Below are 22,925 nucleotides of genomic sequence, written 5' to 3'. Positions count from 1 at the left end.
TGTGGCTGGGATACTGTGTCAGGTAGGTCAAACCAATAATTATGGGAATATATAATAACAATATAAGAGGAATCTACGGACGAAGGACAATTCCCAAAGCATAAAAGGTATGGTATTTTGATGGGTAAATTTTACTATATAAAAGTCACAGGTGAGCAGATTGGGAGGAATTGTTGAAGCAGATGATAAAAGATGACGGACATTGAGACAGTTATGTATTACATAATTAAAACATTTTAAATCTATAATTAGGCATGCAAGGACGATGATAATATGGTCTGCAATTTTGATCTGACATGTTAATATTAAATCTCAGAGGTAAACTAAAATAAAATTTTTAAGCCCAATAGTCAATATTTAGAAAAGGAGAAATTGATCATAAAAATAAATTAAGTACGCCCACCTTTGCAAAATCCCCAACGAAATCACTTTGAACCTAGGTTAAATAATCAATTTAAGATCAAAATTGCAAAACACATGTGCTAAACATGAAAATTAAAGTTTTCCTTACTTTAAAATTACCTTTCCCTGTTTATTGAAAATGATAAAATTTATAACTTCAAACAACTTTTTTTTTCTTTCTTTAAAAATAATTATTATTTAATTAATTAAGTTATTATCAAAGTATAATTTTGAATAACAATGCATTTATAAAACTTGTAACATAAATAAAGACTAAAATAACTAACAATAACAAAGCAATAAACAGGTAAAGGTGTCGACTCCAGTCTTGTACAATAACTCAAAGTTGCTATTATATCTAATGTGGCACAGAGCCGCAACACAAGGCGAAAATGCTTCAAAATGATCATGAAAAAAAGAAAGTTAAGTGTCGAAAGGTGAAAAGCTACAATGGAAAAGTGAATAACATACCTGGGAGTCTAGCAAAGGGATCTGGATAAAATATGAGCAGGCAAATATCACATACACAAAGTGACAGCCAAAGGAAAAATAAATAATCTAAACGTGCTAGCTAGGAGAGCGAGTTTTCACGTCAATGAAGGAGCCGAACAACAGCTCGCCGATTAATACATTCGTGTAAAATAGTCCTGCAAACATATTGGCAGAGTGTCCACAAAGATGCATCTATTTACCATCATATTTAAATTATTTAATGAAATACATTATTTTTCTATGACTGGTTCAAATTTATTCTTTGTTTATACAAATTAAAACTGACAGGAGTACATCGTATTAATAGTATGTAAATAAAGAACTACTTTAGGTCAAAAGGTCAAAATGTGTTTTGATCATGTGACCGTTCAAAATGGCTGATGGTGGAGTCTGAGAAAGGTGAAAAATGGAACATTCGGTGAAATTCCTTGCTTTTAACAGGTGTCAAGAGTTTCCAGCATTAAGGGGTGATTATCTTTTTATAACACACATTTTCGTATGAAAATAAATAGTCAATGATTCTTTGTTAGAGTTTTTAACGCTATAAAATTGCACTGATTTCATAATAAATACTGTACATAGTGAAAATAATTTGATGTCTGGAGAGACTATGCATTTTTGACAGAATCTTACTTCAGGAAGGGACTGACCATTACATAAATCACTCATAATATTCTAATTACAAGTAATGAGTGTGGTATCAGAAGAAAACTACCAATGCGATTGCTCAGTATATAAACTTACTGCATGTACCCTGTCTTGTGATTACTTCTGATCACTGTACCTGTTTTGGGAGCCTAAATTTTTTTAACTTGAAGCTTTTTTGCAGTAACACAAAGGAGATGAAGTCTTGTTTATATAATGTGAATTAGATCAACAACAGTCCCCAGGTTGAAATATGAGTGCAATTTTTTCAAACTTAATCATCTTTCATGATGAAGATCGAATTGAAACCGCAGAAAAAATGTAGCCTATAATCAAGTATGCTCTTTATTATCCCAGAAAGACAGTAAGTTAACTGGGGTGCAGGTAAATAATACATGCTTTCCAGGTAACTAATACCTTCACTCCATTTAATAAACTGTGCATTTATGGGTTACATTTTAACTTTTGACACATTTTCAATAGAAAGGTCTACAAAATATTCTTTTTTTATGTAATGTATGTGAATTCATTGAACCCAACAATCAGTGTCTATTCTATGAGGGGCGATTGGGGGATTCACCCATAATTTTGAAAATTCCACCCCTATTTTTTGAGAGGAAGGGGGAAAATTTTACATAGACAAAGAAGGAAAAAGATCAACAAATGTAATAAATTCTCACTTTTCGATAAAAAATGTTTTTCGAATCCTAGAATAAACACTGAACAATACTGTATATTCCAGTCTAGTTACAAGGTAAAAAATAAAACTTCTTTAACATTTTCATTAAAAATATCATCATATAACTTCTTTAACATTTTCATTAAAAATGTCCTCAATTAATGCAATGCCAGTAAAACACTTCCTTGAGTGAAATTAGTCAATGCATTTTTTTTGCGCTTTCAGATGGGCTAGCAGACAGATTAATCCATTATATTTGATGGTTTTCTCTAAATATGCCTACAATGTATAAAAAAATATGTACAGAATATCTCAGATTATTTTAAAATAATCACCAGAATCATATTTAAATAGTCCTGATTAGGAAGCTGGCTTCCATAAATGACTTAATCCTTTATAAATGTTTATAAAAACCTGTATGCTTATTAAATGCTATTTCTGTTTTGTCATTTCATAAAGAAAATTTAAGGTTTAAAATACCTAAATAATTTCATGGTCCAACAAGCAGAGACTACTTTAGATGATATTCACTTGTATCATCTTTATTATTAAGTGAGATTAAAGTTCTTTGCTGGAAAACAGACTAAAATTAGTAAAATGACAAAAAGGAAAATTGAATACCGGTAAAGTAATTTTTAAAATAAAAGAAAATCTCATTTTTATAAATTTTGTATTTAACAATTACAAAGCCCATGAAGAAAGGAGTATTAGGATGCACATCTAAGTTTATAGTGTTTATTACATGAAGTTTTAACAATTTAGAACCCCAAAGGATGGGACAGGTAGGGAGTTTTAATTGTTAAAATATCACGTATTTAGTGTTTAACCTCATTTGACACCACTGGAACAACTCAAACATATAGAAAGTTGTTTATAATACAATGTGTGGAGTTTAGGAAGCACATTTCATTTATCAGTTATATCAAACAATATTTAAATAGCAAAGATAATAATATTATGCACTTAAATGCATGTGAATAATTAAATTACTAAGAACTACATTCCTTTATAAGTATTAATTACAGTTATTCCAGGCATCATAAAAACATACAAATATAACTGATGCACTCATAAAACAAAAATCAAAAACATAAATAAATGATTCATGCTCACTTTATTATTATGTACTTGAGTCATACATTCTTACATTACTGTTGCAAAAATATATTGTTTTATACACACATACAATATTTCAGTACAATTACAATTCTTATGTACACATTACTGATACTAACATGACTAATGTGCATTTAGAGTATTTGTGTTCACCTAGTATATTACTAATACACATTCAGTGATTTTACACCTGATATGACAGGGGCCTATAAAAGGCCATTCCCAATCAAAGTTCTCTTTAAATTAAAATCATGCAATTTTCCCAAAAATCTTATCCTACACCAGCTTTTTATTTCTCAAAATAGCAATTTTAGGGACAATTTCCCTCCAAAACCAATAAGATAAGGCCTCTTTCCAGTTAAGTGATGAAAACCACTTACACTTACATGATTAATGCACACTTACATTACTGAAATGTACACTTACAGTAGTAATGTACACTTACATTACTAAAATATACACAGACATAACTAATACACACTTACATGATTAATGTACACTTACATAATTAATGTACATGTACATAACTAATACACACTTACATAACTTATGCACATTTACAACACTAATGTACACTTACATTTCTTATGTACACTTACATAGATAATGCACACTTACACAACTAATGCACACTTACTTAACTAATGCACACTAACATTACTAAAATGTACACTAATATTTCTAAAATGTACAATTACATTACTAAAATGTACATTTACATTACTAAAATGTACACTCACATTACTAAAATTTACATTTCCATTACTAAAATTGACACTTACATTACTAAAATTGACACTTACATAATTAATGCACACTTACATGATAAATGCACACTTACATTACTTAAATGTATACTTATACATTACTATTGTACACTTGCATTACTAAAACATATACATCTATTACTGATACACACTTTTATTATTCATGAACAGTTACATTACTAATGTACACTTGCTTTTATGCAATCAATTTTCATTGTTGAAATTATCAATGAATTCTTTTAAGTCCAACACTATTTTGACTTATTTATTAAGTTTAATTTGACTAGAATTACGTAATTAGCATTGCTTTTTGTGTTTTATCAGACAAAATTCTTTATAATTATCTGTCATGTGAATTTGATATTGGGATTTAGATTTTTTGCATTTCTAAGTAGAAGAGAATCTTTAGAATGGAAAAAACCCTAAGAACATGTCTTACAGGGTCAAAAAAGTGAAGACAAACAGTATTAAGAAAGTGATTTATGTGCCACACACACGGGGGAGGAAGTGTTACACGAAGGATGGAGTTCTTATGATAACTTGTTTGGAGTTCTTATGATAACTGTCACGGAGTTCCTGGAAAACGTTACGGATTTCTGTGGAAAACTTTTCTATATACTTAGAGAACTCGCGTAAAAATGGTTATTTTTAACTTTAAATGTGGAGTTTGAGGTGCTAAATTAAACTTTGATAATTAAGCTTGCCCTACATATTGTATTATGTTTCCGAAAAAAATATTTTAGTCCATATTTCGTCGCCGTTTAAAAAAATCTGGTAGTTTTGAGAAAAATTTCCAAATTACTTGCTAATTCGTACATATTGACTTTTTGATTTGTGATCTTCTTCGTTGCTATACATAATCACCTAATTATAGTAGAGAGTTGCAAACATAAAGCCCGGGCTAATAAATGTATACCCGATTTTTCAAATGTTACGGAGTTCTTGTGATAACTCAAAATATGTCCTGGAGTTCTTATGATAACTTTTGTTACTGCCAGTGTGTTTCTTGTGCTTAATTACGGCACGTTTAAGCGTATTTTATTAGTCAATAAGTGTGTAAATCATTATGAAGCATAGTACGCTTATCATTTGCACAAAAATTTGGTTATATAACGTTGGTTTTGATCGTGTTTTAGTTCCTAATTAAATTGGTGCGAAATCATATTGACATTATAAAACCCAACGAATGCACTAAATGTTTCTGTGTATACTGTTCGTCAACAAAAGTTTTATGTCATAAGTTTCCGCAAATGCAACATTGAGGCCATGTGGCAAAATTAAAACACGATCAATGAATATATCTGGAGAAGACATGAAACTGCTTTGGTGTACAGTCTACATAGGATAAACAGGTGCTAAGTTATATCTTCAGGAACGACCGCCTCCGTGGTCGAGAGGTTTGAGTCGATGACTTCTAATCCAGTTACCTCTCTGGCGTGGGTTCGATCCCCGGAAGATGCTTTGGTAGTTTAGCACGGAGGAAGGTAGTCTAGTACTGGTGTAAATCTCCAGGAACAATGGAAACTACCCGCCCATATGACTGAAATACTGTTGGGAAAAGGCGTAAAATGAAACAAAGAAACAAACAAAATTCTTCAGGAAAACCTGAATCAGCGGTCACCTGTATTCAGCAGTAACATGGCTTAAACCGCCAAGGAAAAAATATTTAAAACTTACACTTTTTTTCTCAGATAACTTGTTTTAAGCAACCGCCTTTCTAAAGCAGACCATAAGTAGTTGGGCTTCCCTCAAGAAGCGGCTAAGTAAATTGTATCATTATATACCATGTAACGTATATAACCGGGATATCCTTCACACCCATGCACCCGAAATGTATGATCTTTTTATGAATAAAAAATCAACCGATTACTACCGATCTCTTCGACAGATTTGCACGTGCCCTACGTGTTCGAGCGAAAGAAGTTCGACAATATATTTTTGTAATCAATTACAGCAAAAGTTGTTGCAAAATTTCCACTAGGACTCCAACTTTGATAAGAAAAATGTATGCAGTAATTTTCCGAAATATGGAAATTGCTATACGTCACGTGATGCTACATTGGATTTAATAGAGAAAGGAACAAGGTTGATAAACGGCATGAACCTTACGGTGACTCACATATCTTATTAAAGACTTACTTTCTATCGTCATATCATTGTTATAGACTTTTATACGTTTCTATGACAAAAACTGATATCTTTAAGAAATTGAAATACCCGTTGAATACATAAAGACGACACCCACCTCATTAAATTTAGATAAGGGTAGTGCATACTACCTACTATTTTTCTGATAACCATTTACATGCATACCGATAGCATAGTTACTTAATGTTCTCTAAAACTGCCAGGAATAATGCATATATGACGAAATCATGCTTGAGTATTAAATTCAAAGCGTATTTTTATCCTGTTAGTAAATGCTCTACATCAAGTATGTTTACAGTCATTCCAATAAAGTAAAAAAAAAAAACACACACACACAAAGACCAAAACAAACACACAAAAAAAACCACAAGAAACGGAGATAAGAAAAATATCTCTTGAACTGAAAAACACGATCAAAACCAACGTTATATAACCAAATTATTTTGCAAATGATAAGCGTACTATGCTTCATAATGATTTACACACTTATTGACTAATAAAAATACGCTTAAACGTGCCGTGATTAAGCACAAAACACACTGGCAGAAACAAAAGTTATCATAAGAACTCCAGGACATATATGAATTATCGCAAGAACTCCGTAACATTTGAAAAGTCGGGTATAAATTTATTAGCCCGGGCTTTATGTTTGCATCTCTCCATAATTATTAGGTAATTAAGTATAGCAACGAAGAAGATCACAAATCAAAAGGTCAATATGTACGAATTAGCAAGTAATTTGGTAATTTTTCTCAAAACTACCAGATTTTTTTTAAAAGGCGACAAAATATGGACTTAACGATTTTTTCTGAAACAAAATACAATATGTAGGGCAAGCTTAATTATCAAAGTTTCATTTAGCACCTCAAACTCCCCATTTAAAGTTAAAAATAACCATTTTTTACGCGAGTTCTCCAAGTATATAGAAAAGTCTTCCACAGAAATCCGTAACGTTTTCCAGGAACTCCGTGACAGTTATCATAAGAACTCCAAACAAGTTATCATAAGAACTCCATCTTTCGTGTAACACTTCCTCCCCCGTGACACAGGCCTTAAAATGGGTGCTGTATTCTGTCTTCTTGACTGGACTTGTGATTGAAAATATACAGATTGACAAATTCTGTAGACATCTTTTATTGCTTGTGACAGTCTGTTTTCCTTATATTTAGAGTTAATGGAACTTTTAATGAAGGAAACCTATAATCTGTCTTCCATATGACTGTAAGGTTGATTCTTTTTTTCTGAAGATGTTGTTACTTGAAAAGCAACCCTGATAGCTAGAATCTGCATTTAGATTTACTTTTTTTAAATTAATGTATTTTGATGAAACTGTGTAACTTTGTGGTGCATAATTATACATTAAAGATTTTCACAGAGTTAACTGTTTGATTATTTAATTATAGTCTTACTAAATTTGTGAAATGGAATTGCATTGCTATGACGTTAAAATCATTCTTTGTGACTTTAAAGGCCCATTAAGCCTAAAAATGTTATCACTTTATTTTTTCAAAAGTTTTTGAAAAAAATTGGTGTCCTTTTACAGTTTCCAAATTAAAAAAACTCTTTTGCACTTTGGTATTAATAAGCACAGTTAAAGCTAATAAGTGTTTTGTATGGAAGTCAAAAGACATGTACCAGTTTGTTTACATTTTGCTTCCTTAACACAAATTATTTTACATTCAACATTATTTTCATCAGGTGTTACAACATTATTTTTAAACTCATTTTTGCACTTTTGGCAGAATGAAACATTTATTAATTTCTTAGGCATAATGGGCCTTTAAGGTATTACAAGTACATGAAGTTACATATTTACTTGCAACCGCTGACAATAGTGTGACAGAAATTGATTCTTTGACTGATTAGTTCAAAGTACTGTGTTTGTTTAAATGTGGCTATGTTTTCGTATCCTTCTTGAGAGTGGATTTCTTGAGAGAGCTTGAGAGAGGGCTGGGTTTAAGTGCTGTATACGAAACCATTGTAATAGTTATGTCCCCTTCGAAGAAGAGGTGGTATATTGGTTTGCTAATGTCGGTCGGTAGGTAGGTCTGTCTGTCTCACATGGTTTCTGCTGATTATCTTAAAAACTGTTTATCACAAAGTCTTCATATTTCACATAGTGATTGGTCATAACAAGTAGATGACCCCTATTGTTCTAATATATGTTCAAAGAAAGATTTAAAGCTGAAGGTTTGACTGTATCGAGATCCACTACTTTAACTTTTTTGTGAAGAGGATGTATATTTTTAATTGAATTTTAATCACATCTATTAAGATGAATGTTTGTCTTAATTTCAGGATGTAGGAGGAGTCAGCCATTTTTGTATTATTTATAAAGCGGAAATTGGTATAAATTTTATTTTCAGATATATAAAACTGCCATGAGTGGGCTATTTATGTGCTTCATAGTAAAAGATTGTGTTGGTAATGCCATTAAAAAAGATATGAAATAGTTTAATCCTCTAGGTGCTAATGGTGAAAATGATTTACAAAATTATGTCCCTATATTGCTGTGACCCAGGCCATGCAGCCTGCATAAAGGTGCAGTCTGACTGCATGGACTCTGTTGCCAGCCCGCATAGCTTAATCGGTTAGCGCAAGACTTGTAATCTTGACACTGTGGGTTCAATTCCTGGACTGGCCATTTAAAATTACCAATCAGTCTTTCAATTAAGGTCCTGTGTATGAGTGCTTAAACACTTGGCAAGTGAAACAACCAGGAGAAGCTTCTAGAATTGGGGCATGTTTCTGTATCCATATCCTCTGAACAGTTCTCCGATATGGGCAGCCGGTGGCAGTTATAAATAAACACAAAAACACACACTCGGCTGTGTTTCTGCTTAATTTTAATATTTTAATTTTGATGTCCCTTTAATCAAAAATGGACTGTTTCGAATTATAGGGCAAGTCGATTATCCACATTTAGCAGCAGCAGGATATAAGGTAAAACTGCTGTGTCAGAGATGGGTTTTTTCATGGCGAATATTTGCTGAGACAGATTCTTCCTTTTTTTATTCTACTAGTTTTATCATGTTTATATTTTATACAAATATATTTTTTATATTTCTAAACAAAGGTACTACAGAGATTCACACAAACTATAATACTGACTGTTTTAACACAAAAACTCGCCTAAATTATGACTTGTATTAACTTCTTTGACTTGTTCTTATGATGCTGTTTTATTGTATTAGTTCTTAAATCTTAAGCTTTGTTTGATAAAGGTTTTATTGGATCATTTGATTTGTCATAAAATCTAAGATGAACATTTGTGTTGTTTATAGAATCAGAGCTGTTGGCTTTGATTGCCACAAGTGCCTGGCTTTTATACACGTTTTGAGGAACATATGGTAAAAGACCAAACGGGCAGCGTACTGCTTTCAAGAATCAAGGGAGGTTATACGTCAAAAACAGCTGTTGTAGAACTGTTGTATGCATTTACATGTATTTGTATGTTAAATATGCCCTCTTATAATACTGAAATTGTTTTTCTTTGTTACATTCACATGGTATTATAATGGCACACTAATTTGTGTGTCGCATTTCACAAGATATCTTCATCAGAATAAAAAAACTTGAAATGGATATGACGTCAGATTAATATTATGTAGCATGTAGTTATAATCATTTGGCAGCAAACTTAAACATCACATTTGTAATGTACCTTATTATAGTAAAAATGTTTAGAAATATGTCACGTTTACTAAATTTTATTCTCTCACTTTTTCACTTCCAGACTAAAATTTAGAGCTTTTGCAGCAATATCAACAGGTCTTTTTCATCAGTACAATTCAGACGCACAGGGATGCAGACCATCAGTTGGTTATGAATGAAAATCCCTTTACCCATGTGTAGTTACATTCTGGCAGGTACTTGAGCCCATATTTAGTACCCCGTACCCTGAGTTACCTGATCAATAAGATTGATAATGCAATAAGCAAAGCAACAGTTTAATAACCATTTCCACACTAAATATATTAAATAGACTTGTTAGTTTTTTTAATCTGAAAAAAAAATCATATCAGGGATGCATTACTGACTGAATAACAAACAGAAGCATGCCATGATCATATGGCATAGATGTGCTGGCTGATTGGTTTACACTAGCCAGTCGCATGGGTTATAATAAGATGTCATTACCAGCCAGCAAGGCTTAGAGAATGTGGGATAGATTCAGAACAAAAAGAATGAACAAAGCCTTGCCTCTAGTGGGTCATTCTTTACTGGAAATAAATCATGCATTGTACACATACTAAAGAGAAAACAACACAGATAAGACAGTATTTGATTACGGAAAAACAATGTAAATAATTCATTTAACAGACCTGCTAATTTTCTCTAATGTTTTGTACACCTTTACCAATTGGACCTTCATAATTAATGCCGGTATTTCTGACACTTTTGATGATTTCTCAAGACCTTGGCTATATAACCTTCATGAAAGACCAATAAAATTGTCTCAAAGGATGTGCTTGATTCTTACTGGAATTAATTCCTTGGTTATTTATTTAATCACCATAGATCATGAGATCAACTCTAGCCTTTTCTCTACCTAATTAAATATTAACAAATCATGAAGCCAGTTACGTTCCTTGCTAATCTAAAACAAGGTAATTGCAGTGAACTGGTTACAGTTTTGTTAGATATTGATATTAACCTTTAAAGGTTAATTAAAGGACAAGTCAAAATTATTACTTATTTACTTGTTTATAAAATTGGTTTCTATTTGTTAAAAATTCAAGATTTGTGCAATAGATTTGCCTCCCTTTGAATTCAAATGCATCTAAAGTTAAAGGGCTGGGTCAGACTGTGTGGTTTTACAGGCTGGGCTTGGCGGTAAAGGTGCTTTAATTACTTTCAGTTTCAGTACCGTTAGATCATGCGTTGACATTTGTCACAAACATTGTAAATGTCTGTAATATACAATTATAATTAATAGAAAAATGAAGATCAGTATTACAAATTAAATTCATGACAAAATTATTTGAAATTGAAATTTGATTTGTTTCTATTACCGGTACTCATCTGTTTTGAAGAAGAAGTGAAGCTATAATAATTGCTATTGTGGTGTCATTATATCCCCACAAAAGAAGTTTAGAGGGTGGGGGGTGTATAATTATGGGAGTCAGCTTGTCGGTTGGGTAGGTCGGTCCAAATCATGTTTTTCAGACAATAACTAGAGTTTGAATTGAAGTATTGTAATCAAACTTGGTATATAGCAACCTTATGTTGAGACCCTGGTTGGTATTGCATTTGGCCCCCCTGGAGTTAAGGTCAAGGTCTTTGTTACTAAATATAAAAAAATGGCTTCTGGACAATAACTTGAGTTAGGAATGAGATTTTGTTATCAAACTTGGTGTATAGCAAGCTGATATGAAGACCCTGATTGGTATTTCATTTGGAGTATTGCATTTGGACCCCCAGGAGTCAAGGTCATCATTGCTAAAAATAGAAAAATGGTTTCCTGACTATAACTAGAGTTAGGAATGAGATACTTCTAATCAAACTTAGTGTATAGAAAGCTTATATAAAGACCCCGGTTAGTATTGCATTTGGACCCACTTGGGTCAAGGTCATTGTTACTGAAAATAGAAAAATGTTTTCCAGACAATCAGAGTTAGGAATAAGGTTTTGTAATCAAACTTGGTGTATAGCAAGCATATATGAAGATCGTCAGGCTGGGATCGCAATTTATTGAAATAATTCTTTGTACATTTACTATAGGTTGAGTTCAAATTTTTCTTCAGACGACTTATTTTTCAAAAAGTTGAAGTTGCTGGTGGGGGTATTTATCACCTTCAGTGATAGGTCTAAATGGTGTTGTCATTGTGCAAAAACTTTAAAATGACATTATGCCCATCCAGGTGTTAATGGTAGGTGTACAGGTCAATGTCAAAAGAACTTTAGATTTTGCTATAATTGTTTTCAATTTTATTGTCTAGTTCATGTGTATAGTCAATAACCAACGTGACACACGGAAAATTCTATTAATATCTTTCAATATGTATCATTAACATTTTATTGATAAAAAGAATATAAAAAAATAGTTGCATGCTGAAAATGACAGTGTTGTTTATATAGCAAGAATCAAAAATCCCTGTAGGATTTGAATCCACAGCCATCAGACACAAGTGGTTCAATGTTAGGGACCTTTAACCACATGGCCACAACTGTTTAGCCCCATTTTAATAAGTTCAAATATCTAGTTTGTTCTGTTTGGGGTTTTTTTTGTGTCAAAAGTTAAGACTGCCACTAAGCCATTTAAAGTAAGGTACAACGATGTTTCACAGTTAAGAAAAAAATTACAGGAATAATGTATTCTCCTATATATTCTAGAAATGATAATTCAGGCTGACAAAGTCATACTTATTGACAAAGGGAAAGTAAAAACTGAACAAGAAAAAGGTGCTGATGATCCACCATGTTTTGACAGGATCAGATTAATATGTTTACCAGGCCTGTTATCTTCATCATCTCCATTCTTTCTGTGATTGAGACTGTTATGCTTTGAGACTTGGAAATTCTTGTCATTTATTTGCCTTTTTTCATAGTTACCGTAAACCTTTATATAAATGCACAAGCCCCACCAAGGTTATTTATCTTTCTGCAGCGAAGGAGTTTATTTTTATTGGGACATAAATCATTTCCGGGACGTTTCCAAGACAGTCACCTGATTTCCGGGACAGTCCTGAATGTCCGGAACATTATGGCATGTATGTCTAAATGGACTTGTCAAATTTTCAATCAGATGTGACAACTGATCTAGGTCTGCACTGGTTGGATGGGTAGAAGCTGTTTGTTTAATTTTGTACAAGGATGAATATGGATTCTACAAAAAAGCCTGTAATGCAGGCAATTGTGTTGATGTTTTGAAAAAATACTGCAAATCTTCCTGGGTGTGTACCTTAAGTTTTGCACTAAAAAAAAAAGATATTCCTGTTATTTTTTTTGTTGTATTTTTACGAAGGTTTAAAGATTTTATGAATTTCTTGTTTTGTTCTCAGAATATTCTGTTAAGGAACATGTGCTTTTACAAAGTTTTATTTTTTTAAAGAAAAAGTTTTATACCCAAAATATGCGATAAAGATTGTCATTATTTATTTCAACTGATTTGGATAATTATAATAATAATAACTACAATAATACATGTAAATATCTTTAACAATTTGTTGTGTAAATGTCAAGTGTTAATTATGAATTATGAACAATAAAATTTGGGTTATCAAAATCCTTTGATTTCTGTTGTATGAGTTACAATGTATCTTGAATACCATCCAAAGATTATTTCAAATGATTTGTATCAGAGACATATTCATAGTTTAATGTATCAATCTCATATTATTATAGTTGACATTTAAAATTCCCTTTGTGAAATGAAAACTCAGCTGTATGCATGGTCTTTTAATAGGGAGTTTATGGTATTTATTGTTTTTAGTTATCTTGCTTCCAATTAGGTTTACGAAGCTGTCAACATTTTCTCACATCATTAGTTTTTCATCATTCCAATTCTCATTGTTTTCTTGCAACACAGAAAATACCGCTTTTTCTTTGTTTTGTTCCTCTCTTTCCAGTTGAATGCATAGATGAATTACTGCAATTTTGCAAGGAAAAAAACAAAACAACCTACATTTTTGATCACAATATAATCTAGTTTTGGGCAATTTTAACCTATTTAAGGAAACTTATTCTGCTTGTCTTTGAATAATACCTCATGTAATATTTTACATGTTACAGTATATTATAAACTAATTTTGCCCCCTAGCCCCCCCCACCCCCCTTCCACACACACACACCTGTTTATGACCTGAAATCAAGATTAAGTAATGTCAAAAAAGTTCAAGTGGATGCCAGTTTTGCTGACATTTCTTTGTATTGTTCAATTTAAAATGAATTAAAAGAAATGTTTCTCCTTAGAATGTTAGACAATCTGGTACACAATGTTCATGGCGAAACTAAACAAAGGGAAGAAACTCTTAAATTTTCTAGTTAAATATCAGAAGCTTCAGGTTATGAATGTGTCAAAATTTCATTATTGATGAAAAAAGATTGTTTTTGTCAGATAATTTAGTAGTCACAGATGAACTTCTTGAAAAGAAAAACCAATATTAAATAGAATAGTGTTTTTTGTTAACTACCGGTATATATGTAAAAGTTTATATGACATTTTTTTCTCATTCACACTCTGACCATAAATGAAGCACCTGAAAGACATAAATTGATGGAGTACTCTTAACATACCTTTATGCAATTAACTTGAGTAATAACAAAACAATTAAGAACATTTTTATACCCCCGCACAACAAAGTTGTAAGGGGGGTATACTGGAATCAGCTTGTCCGTCCGGCCGTCTGGCCGTCCGGCGTCCGGCCGTCCGTCGGTTTTTTCTTGTCCGCCCAATAACTTAAGATTCCTATGACCCACAGCCTTCATATTTGGCATGGTGGTTACTCATGATTAGTAGATGACGCCTATTGATTTTGAGGTCACCAGGTCAAAGGTCAAGGTCACAGGGGCCTTGACTTCAAAAACCTTGTCCGCCCAATAACTTAAGATTCCTATGACCCACTGTCTTCATATTTGGCATGGTGGTTAGTCATGATTAGTAGATGACCCCTATTAATTTTGAGGTCACCAGGTCAAAGGTCAAGGTCACAGGGGTCTTGACTTGACAGCACATTAAGTAATGACAGCATGAATATGTCAGTAATACAAAATCAGCTAGACTTAATGTCAGAAAATCTTGAAGAGCTTAAAGGAGACTTAAAAGGTATCATAAAAAAAAGAAGACATAGAATCAATAATTTCAAGATCAATCACAAATGCCATGACCCAATTACAGCAAAAAATGGAAATCATTATAAAAAAAGAGATTCAAGAAAAAACTAAAGAGTTAAATGACAAAATAAGTTCACTTGAGTTTGAAAATAATCATTTGAAGGAAAGTCTGACAAAAACAAAGACAGAGACCGGAAAAAGGCTAAGCACAATAGAAGAAAGAATATCTCAAAATGAAAAAGCTGTCAAAGATGCCAACAAAAAAGCAAATCATAATGAACAGTACTCTAGAAAAAATAACATAAAAATAATGGACATAGCTGAAGATAGAAATGAAAATATCCAAATATTGACAGATAAAGTAATAAACCTTCTGCAACAAAAAGATGTCAAACTCGAGAAAAAGAAGAAATAGCAGCTATCCACAGACTACCTTCAAGGAATCACAAAATAAGACCTGTCTTAATAAACACAATCAACAATGATGCCAAGTCCAAAATAATGAGGAAAAGGAAAACCATGAAAGACGCTGGACACAAGTTGGTAGATGATGTAACAACATTAAACTCTGGTTTAATAAACCGTTTACTGTTGCACCCTACAATAAAAAGTGCATGGTTCTTTAATGGATCTGTCTATGGACTAACTGAAATGGATGAAAGAATAAAATTTGACTTGTATGACAATATTAATGAAGTGATAAAAAACTTTCAGAGAAAAGAAGACCCATGTAAAGACAACATCTACAAGATAAATGTATCATAGACAGGATGAAGAGAAACAGATGAAAATATATATGTAATTATAGACTAAAATATAATGATTTCTTTTTTTTCAGTTGTTTTTCAAAAAATTAATGTGTCCAGCAATTAAAGACAATTAATTAAAAATGTTAAAAAGTACATATTTCTAGATTATTTTTCAATAAATTCTTATGTTGATATAAGCAAAAATGGCTACATTTAAGTAGCTTTTTAATATATTTATTATTCTTAACTAAGTGATTTTCTAAGCAGGTGATAGTTAATTCTTAATACCATGCTATACCTATATACATGTAAATTATTTAGTTATTTATAGAATATTGGAAAAATTGTATTATCATATATAGGCCATTTCATGCTATAAATGATAAATCCTATTTGCCAAGTAATGCTTAAAATAGATTTGTGGATTGAAGACCTTGACAATTTATAAATTCTTGTATAATATACGTTATACGTAAAAAAATTTCTATTTTTTTAAATACAATAATTGTTATTTTGATCTGGCAATAGGTATATTTATTAAATAAATGGTCTATATCTTAAATAAAGTACTTGTTATTTTGAACTGGTAATTATATATTCATAAAAACTGTGAGTGAAATATGGATGAAATAAACACTTACTTTTATTTTCATCTTTTCTAAATAGAAATTTTATTTGATTCATTATCATATGATATTTGTGTGTATTCATGTATCACTTTTAATGTCATCATACTGTAAAGAATTCCAATTTCTCTATCTACAAAAAAAACCTGTCCAGTAAGTATTTAGTTCTGCTGCTGGTTAACATCTATCCCTCGCCTTTATCGGGAGGGAGTTTTACTTTCAGTGGGATGGTTAGACTCACTGGGTAAAATATGGTATACAATATCCTGTGAGGTTGCCAGTAGTAATTCTATTACTGCTATGATAGAGAAATATTGACTTATTACTTATAACATTATTTTTTTTGTCTAATATTTACTCTAAGTTTCATATTACACTTTATGTTACCATGATCACATGATGTTATAATTGTTTTATTTATCTATTTGCATAACAAAGTCTAAATAAAACATATTCTCTGTTCTATATAATTTACAGAAAATTCAGTTTGTTAAATTGTTTATGAATAAAACATTTGTTTCTGTTTTTCATTTGTTTACTTGTGAATACCACAACAAGTGAAAATTGTTTGTTTTATACATCTCTAAGAGAATGAACCACACGTTTATGAGAAAATCTTTGATATCCTCTAATTTATAATTTTCATTCATTGAATGTGTTATTCATTTAGAAATAACAATGAAAAAGAATGTTTCAATTTTTGATATAATTAGATGAAACATAAACATATTATGCATCTTCTACAAAAAGTTTTTTCTTCCATAAGTAAATTTTACTTGTTTATTGGCAAAATGTATTTCTTTCTTTATATACAAGCACATTTTTTTATATTTTTGAGGTCATTTTGTAATTTAGAAGTGTTTCTCTGGGTTCATGTACATATTGTATTTACTTTACTTAAGTGTAGCTATGTATATTGTAGATATAGTGTTTGAATGTATTATTGTAAATATTAGTTATGAGTAGTCTTAATATTTTCTCTTACAATTGTCGAGGTTTACACGATAGTATCAAGAGAAAAGATGTTTTAGATTTATTTCAGTCAAAAAAAGCTGATATTCTCTGCCTACAGGAAACACATTTTATAAAAGAAATTGAAAAGAAAATTTATTCTGAATGGAATGGTTTATGTTTTTACAGCCATGGTAGGTCTAATGCCAAAGGTGTGGCTATTTTTATGCAGAAAAGGTTTAGATATAAAAAATTAATTTCTGTTAAAACTGATGATTCAGGAAATTTCATAATTTTACAAATAATGCTTGATTCTATAAATTTCACATTTAGTTAATATTTATGCGCCAAACATAGACAGTCCTAGTTTCTTTAAAAACATTTTTGATACTTTAGATTCTTTTGATGATAATGACTCTCTAATTATTTGTGGAGATTACAACCTTGTTCAAAATCCTGACTTAGATTATTATAACTATAAATCAAAAAACAATAATGTAAAGGCAAGAAATTTTTTAATAAGTATTATTGAAGAAAAAGACCTCATTGATCCCTTTAGAGAACTGCATGGTAATATGAAAAAATATACATGGAGACGAACCAACCCTATAACAACAAGGTAGACTAGATTTTTTTCTTATATCAAATAGTTTATATCAGTATGTACGAAAATGTGATATTGACATTAGTTATAAATCTGACCATTCAATAATATATTTAGATTTTTGTTTTAGTTCTGTAAGTCATGGAAAAGGTTTATGGAAATTTAATAATGCTCTGTTATATGACATTGAATTCCTTGATATTATAAATAAAAAAATAGATGAAGTAAAATTACAATATTGTTTACCAGTATACAATATAGACTATGTTTTAGATCCAAAAAACAAAAGATGTAAATTTTGTTATAAATGATGAACTTTTTTTAAGAAACTCTTTTGATGAAAATAAGAGGTAAAACTATATCTTACAGCTCTTATAAGGTCAAGGAAAGAAATACCTATGAAAAAAAGTTAATTGAAGAAATTATTCTTATAGAGCAAAACCTGAAAATTGAAAATAAAGACAAACTTTTACACTTACAGAATGAATTGACTGAATTAAGAAATAGAAAAATAAGAGGTGCTATGATAAGGTCAAGGTCACAATGGATTGAATCTGGAGAAAAGCCTACTAGTTATTTTTTAAACTTAGAAAAAACACATTGTTCAGATAAAATTATTCCTTTTCTAGAACTTGATGATGGATCCTTTATATATGATCAAAAAGATATTCTTACAAAGACATGTAGTTATTATGAAAATTTATATAAAAATGTTGATATAACTGAAGAATCTAAGATTGATATGGAATTAGAAAATTGTAATGTTACCAAGTTGTCTCAAAATGAAGCATTGAATCTTGAAGGTCTACTTTCATATGATGAAGTTTCTTTTACATTAAAAAAACATGAAAAATGATAAAAGCCCAGGTTGTGACGGATTTACAGCAAATTTTTTAAAAAATATTTTGGAATAGAATTGGACATTTTGTTGTAAAAGCTATAAACTTTGCTTATACTGTTAATTCTTTTTTCTAGAAATCAAAAGCTAGGAACAATAACATGCATTCCAAAAGAAAAAAAACCAAAACAATTTTTAAAAAATTGGAGACCAATAACTTTATTAAATGAAGTTTATAAATTAGCTTCAGGTTCCATAGCAAATAGACTTAAACTTGTTTTAGATATTCTAGTTTCAAAGGATCAGACAGGGTTTGTTAAAAATAGATATATTGGTGAGAACACTCGATTATTGTATGATATTATGAAATATACTGAGGATAATGATATACCAGGTTTAGTAATGATGATAGATTTTGAAAAAGCATTTGATACGTTATCATTTACATTTATAGAGAAATGTCTAGAAACTTTTTCAATTTGGTCCTATGTTAAAAAATGGATATCTTTATTTTTATATAATACTGAAACTTGTGTTATTTTAAATGGATATTTATCAAAGTTTTTCAAAGTTAAACGAGGTTGTAGACAAGGCGATCCTATTTCACCTTATATCCTAATTCTGTGTGCAGAAATTTTAGCGGTTAAAATAGACAATGTAAAGATGTTAAAGGTATAATAATAGATGGCAAGGAATATAAAATTACACAATTTGCTGATGATACTTCACTTTTGCTAGATGGATCAGAAAATTCCCTTAATACTGTTTTAAAGTTATTAAACACGTTTTCAGAAATTTCAGGATTGAAAGTAAATTTTGATAAAACTAAAGTTATTTGGATAGGCTCTCTTAAATACAGTACAAGATCTATTAAGACAAAATGGAAACTGACATGGGTGATACACAGTTTAAATTGTTAGGTTTGATATTTGATGTTGATTTAGAAAAAATGATAGAGTTAAATTTTAATGAAAAACTTCAAAAAGTTAAAAATAGTATAGGATACTGGAAAAAAAGAATGTTAACACCTATAGGAAAAATTACTGTTGTTAAGTCATTACTCCTTCCTTTATTCACTCATTGTTTTACAAGTTTACCAACACCTAATTCAGCATTTTTGAAAACACTTAATGACTTATTTTATAAATTTATATGGGAAGGTAAAGCAAAGATAAAGCAATCAGTAGTTATTAAAACATATCAGGAAGGTGGTCTAAATATGATTGATATTGATAGTTATATACATTCTGTAAAGATAAAATGGTTTAAAAGATATGTTAGTAATAGTAACAGTAAATGTTATAAGCTAGTGATGGCTTTATTCAATATTGATAAAGTGTTTAGCACAGGTAAATTGTTTTGTAAATTGACAATTGATAAAATTAAAAATGCTTTTTGGATAGATGTTTTAAAAGCTTATATGATTTTTACAGATAAACTTTGTATAGACAGTTTAGAACAAGTGTTACAAATGCCATTGTTTTACAATCATAACTTGTTAGCAGGAAATAGATACTTTTATATCAAAATTTTTTATGAAAAAGGAATCAGATTTGTTAATGATATTATTAATCCCCAAGGCGATTTTGTAGATTTAACTTACTTAGAGCAGGTGACACAAAAACAAGTAAATTTTTTTACAATATCATAGTTTGAAAAAAAGCAATATTATTATATACACAAAAGCTTAACATTTCTATTTGTAAAGATTTTATTAATGTTCAATACCCTATTATGAGTTGTTATATAAAACCTATTTTAATTACACAAAAATATCAAAAAGAAATATGTTTATGATATTCTAGTTAAAAATCAAGATGTACCAACATGTCAAGAAAAATGGAACTCATTTTTTACAAATTTTGATATAAATTGGAATTTAATATATAGTTATGTATTTAAATGTACCAAAGATTCCTATATTCAGTGGTTTCAGACAAGAATAATTCATAGAACTTTAGCAACAAACTCACTTTTATTCAAAATGAAAATTGTCAATAGTAAAATGTGTACTTTTTGCAATTGCCAAGAGGAAACTCTGTTGCATTTTATTTTTGGGAATGTCCAAAAATTCAATTGTTATTTCAATATCTGAAAGACAAGATAGATAATTTGGATGATAATTTTAATTGTAAATCATTTATTTTAGGTTCTGAAGTTAATGATTTTAAATATGATATTTTGTTTTTAGAATTGAAAAGATATATTTATTTGTCAAAGAGAAAAATCGTGTTACCTACAATACCTGGTTTTAGAAATAGTCTTAAATTGGCGTGGAATATTTACAAAAATACAAATTTGACCAAACATGTAAATGAAGGATGGCAAATTGTAAGAACTTTAATAAACTAATAGGCTACACTAAATCAATTTACCCCAAACCAATATTCTTTGTTTGTTTTGAAGCTGTTGCATAATACATTATCATACATAATTGTTATACATATTATATGAAAATTGATTGAATGTTTGAATATAATGTATATTATAATTATATAAAAAATATTATTATAGATGATGATTTAAATATTATGTATATATCATGTAAGGTATTAGAGGGATGACCCCGACCCTCTCATACCTATTACGGGGTAAATAAACGGGGTTACCCAGTTGGGGCCTCAAAAAAAAAAAAAAAAAAAAAAAAAAAAAAAAAAAAAAAAAAAAAGATTCCTATGACCCACTGTCTTCATATTTGGCATGGTGGTTAGTCATGATTAGTAGATGACCCCTATTGATTTTGAGGTCACCAGGTCAAAGGTCAAGGTCACAGGGGCCTTGACTTCAAAAACCATGTCCGCCCAATAACTTAAGATTCCTATGACCCACTGTCTTCATATTTGGCATGGAGGTTAGTCATGATTAGTAGATGACCCCTATTGATTTTGGGGTCACCAGGTCAAAGGTCAAGGTCACAGGGGCCTTGACTTCAAAAACCTTGTCCGCCCAATACCTGAAGATTCCTATGACCCACAGTTTTCATATTTGGCATGGTGGTTAATCATGATTAGTAGATGACCCCTATTGAATTTGAGGTCACCAGGTCAAAGGTCAAGGTCACAGGGGCCTTGACTTCAAAAACCTTGTCCGCCCAATAACTTAAGATTCCTATGACCCAAAGTCTTCATATTTGGCATGGTGGTTAATCATGATTAGTAGATGACCCCTATTGATTTTGAGGTTCACCCGGTCTAAGGTCAAGGTCACAGGGGCCTTGACTTCAAAAACCTTGTCCGCCCAATAACTTAAGATTCCTATGACCCACTGTCTTCATATTTGGCATGGTGGTTAGTCATGATTAGTAGATGACCCCTATTGATTTTGAGGTCACCAGGTCAAAGGTCAAGGTCACAGGGGCCTTGACTTCAAAAAGCTCGTCTGCCCTATAACTTGAGATTCCTTTGACCCATAGTCTTCATATTTGGCATGGAGGTTAGTCATGATTAGTAGATGACCCCTATTGATTTTGAGGTCACCAGGTCAAAGGTCAAGGTCACAGGGGCCTTGACTCCAAAAAGCTTGTCAGCCCAATTACTTAAGATTCCTTTGACCCACAGTCTTCATATTTGGAATGGAGGTTAGTCATGATTAGTAGATTACCCCTATTGATTTTGGGGTCACCAGGTCAAAGATCAAGGTCACAGGGGCCTTGACTTCAAAAAGCTTGTCCGCCCAATAACTTAAGATTCCTTTGACCCACAGTCTTCATATTTGGAATGGAGGTTAGTCATGATTTGTAGATGACCCCTATTGATTTTGAGGTCACTGGGTCAAAGGTCAAGGTCACAGGGACTTTGACTTCAAAAAGTTTGTCCACCCATTTGTGACCCACAGTCTTCATATTTGGCATGGATGTTGATCATGACTATAAGGTGACCCCTATTGATTTTGAGGTCACTTGATCAAAGGTCAAGGTCACAGGGACCTTGACAAAAAAAAGCTTTTCTTCTTAATTGTTAAAGAATGTCCTGTCCGCAATGTATTGATTTTGATATTTTCACATTTGAAGCATGTAGAATACATAACTTAGCAATGCACTGGCTTAGTAACCCCAGATTTGGCAGGGAGGTTGTCCTTGAGCTCTAAATGGCCACTGTTGATTCTGACAAAGTGGTATGCGGGGGTATTCACGC

At 31.1% G+C, this 22,925-nt stretch overlaps 1 protein-coding gene across 1 annotated transcript in view; it reads left to right on the top strand.

The window, feature by feature from the left end:
- Positions 1-1,241: 1,241 nt before the first annotated feature.
- Positions 1,242-22,925, top strand: part of LOC132732062 (molybdenum cofactor sulfurase-like) — a 44,791-nt gene continuing 23,107 nt past the window's right edge. The window contains exon 1 of the mRNA XM_060718408.1: positions 1,242-1,361. Coding sequence (XP_060574391.1) covers positions 1,301-1,361 — 61 coding nt within the window. The 5' untranslated portion in view covers positions 1,242-1,300. The remainder of the gene's footprint in view (positions 1,362-22,925) is intronic.

Source organism: Ruditapes philippinarum, unplaced genomic scaffold (assembly GCF_026571515.1).
Source record: "Ruditapes philippinarum isolate M1 unplaced genomic scaffold, ASM2657151v2 ctg1159_1_1_1_1, whole genome shotgun sequence".
Lineage (NCBI taxonomy): Eukaryota > Metazoa > Mollusca > Bivalvia > Venerida > Veneridae > Ruditapes > Ruditapes philippinarum.
The sequence above is the reverse complement of the archived record's forward strand: the minus strand, read 5'-3'. Positions and strand labels throughout refer to the sequence as shown.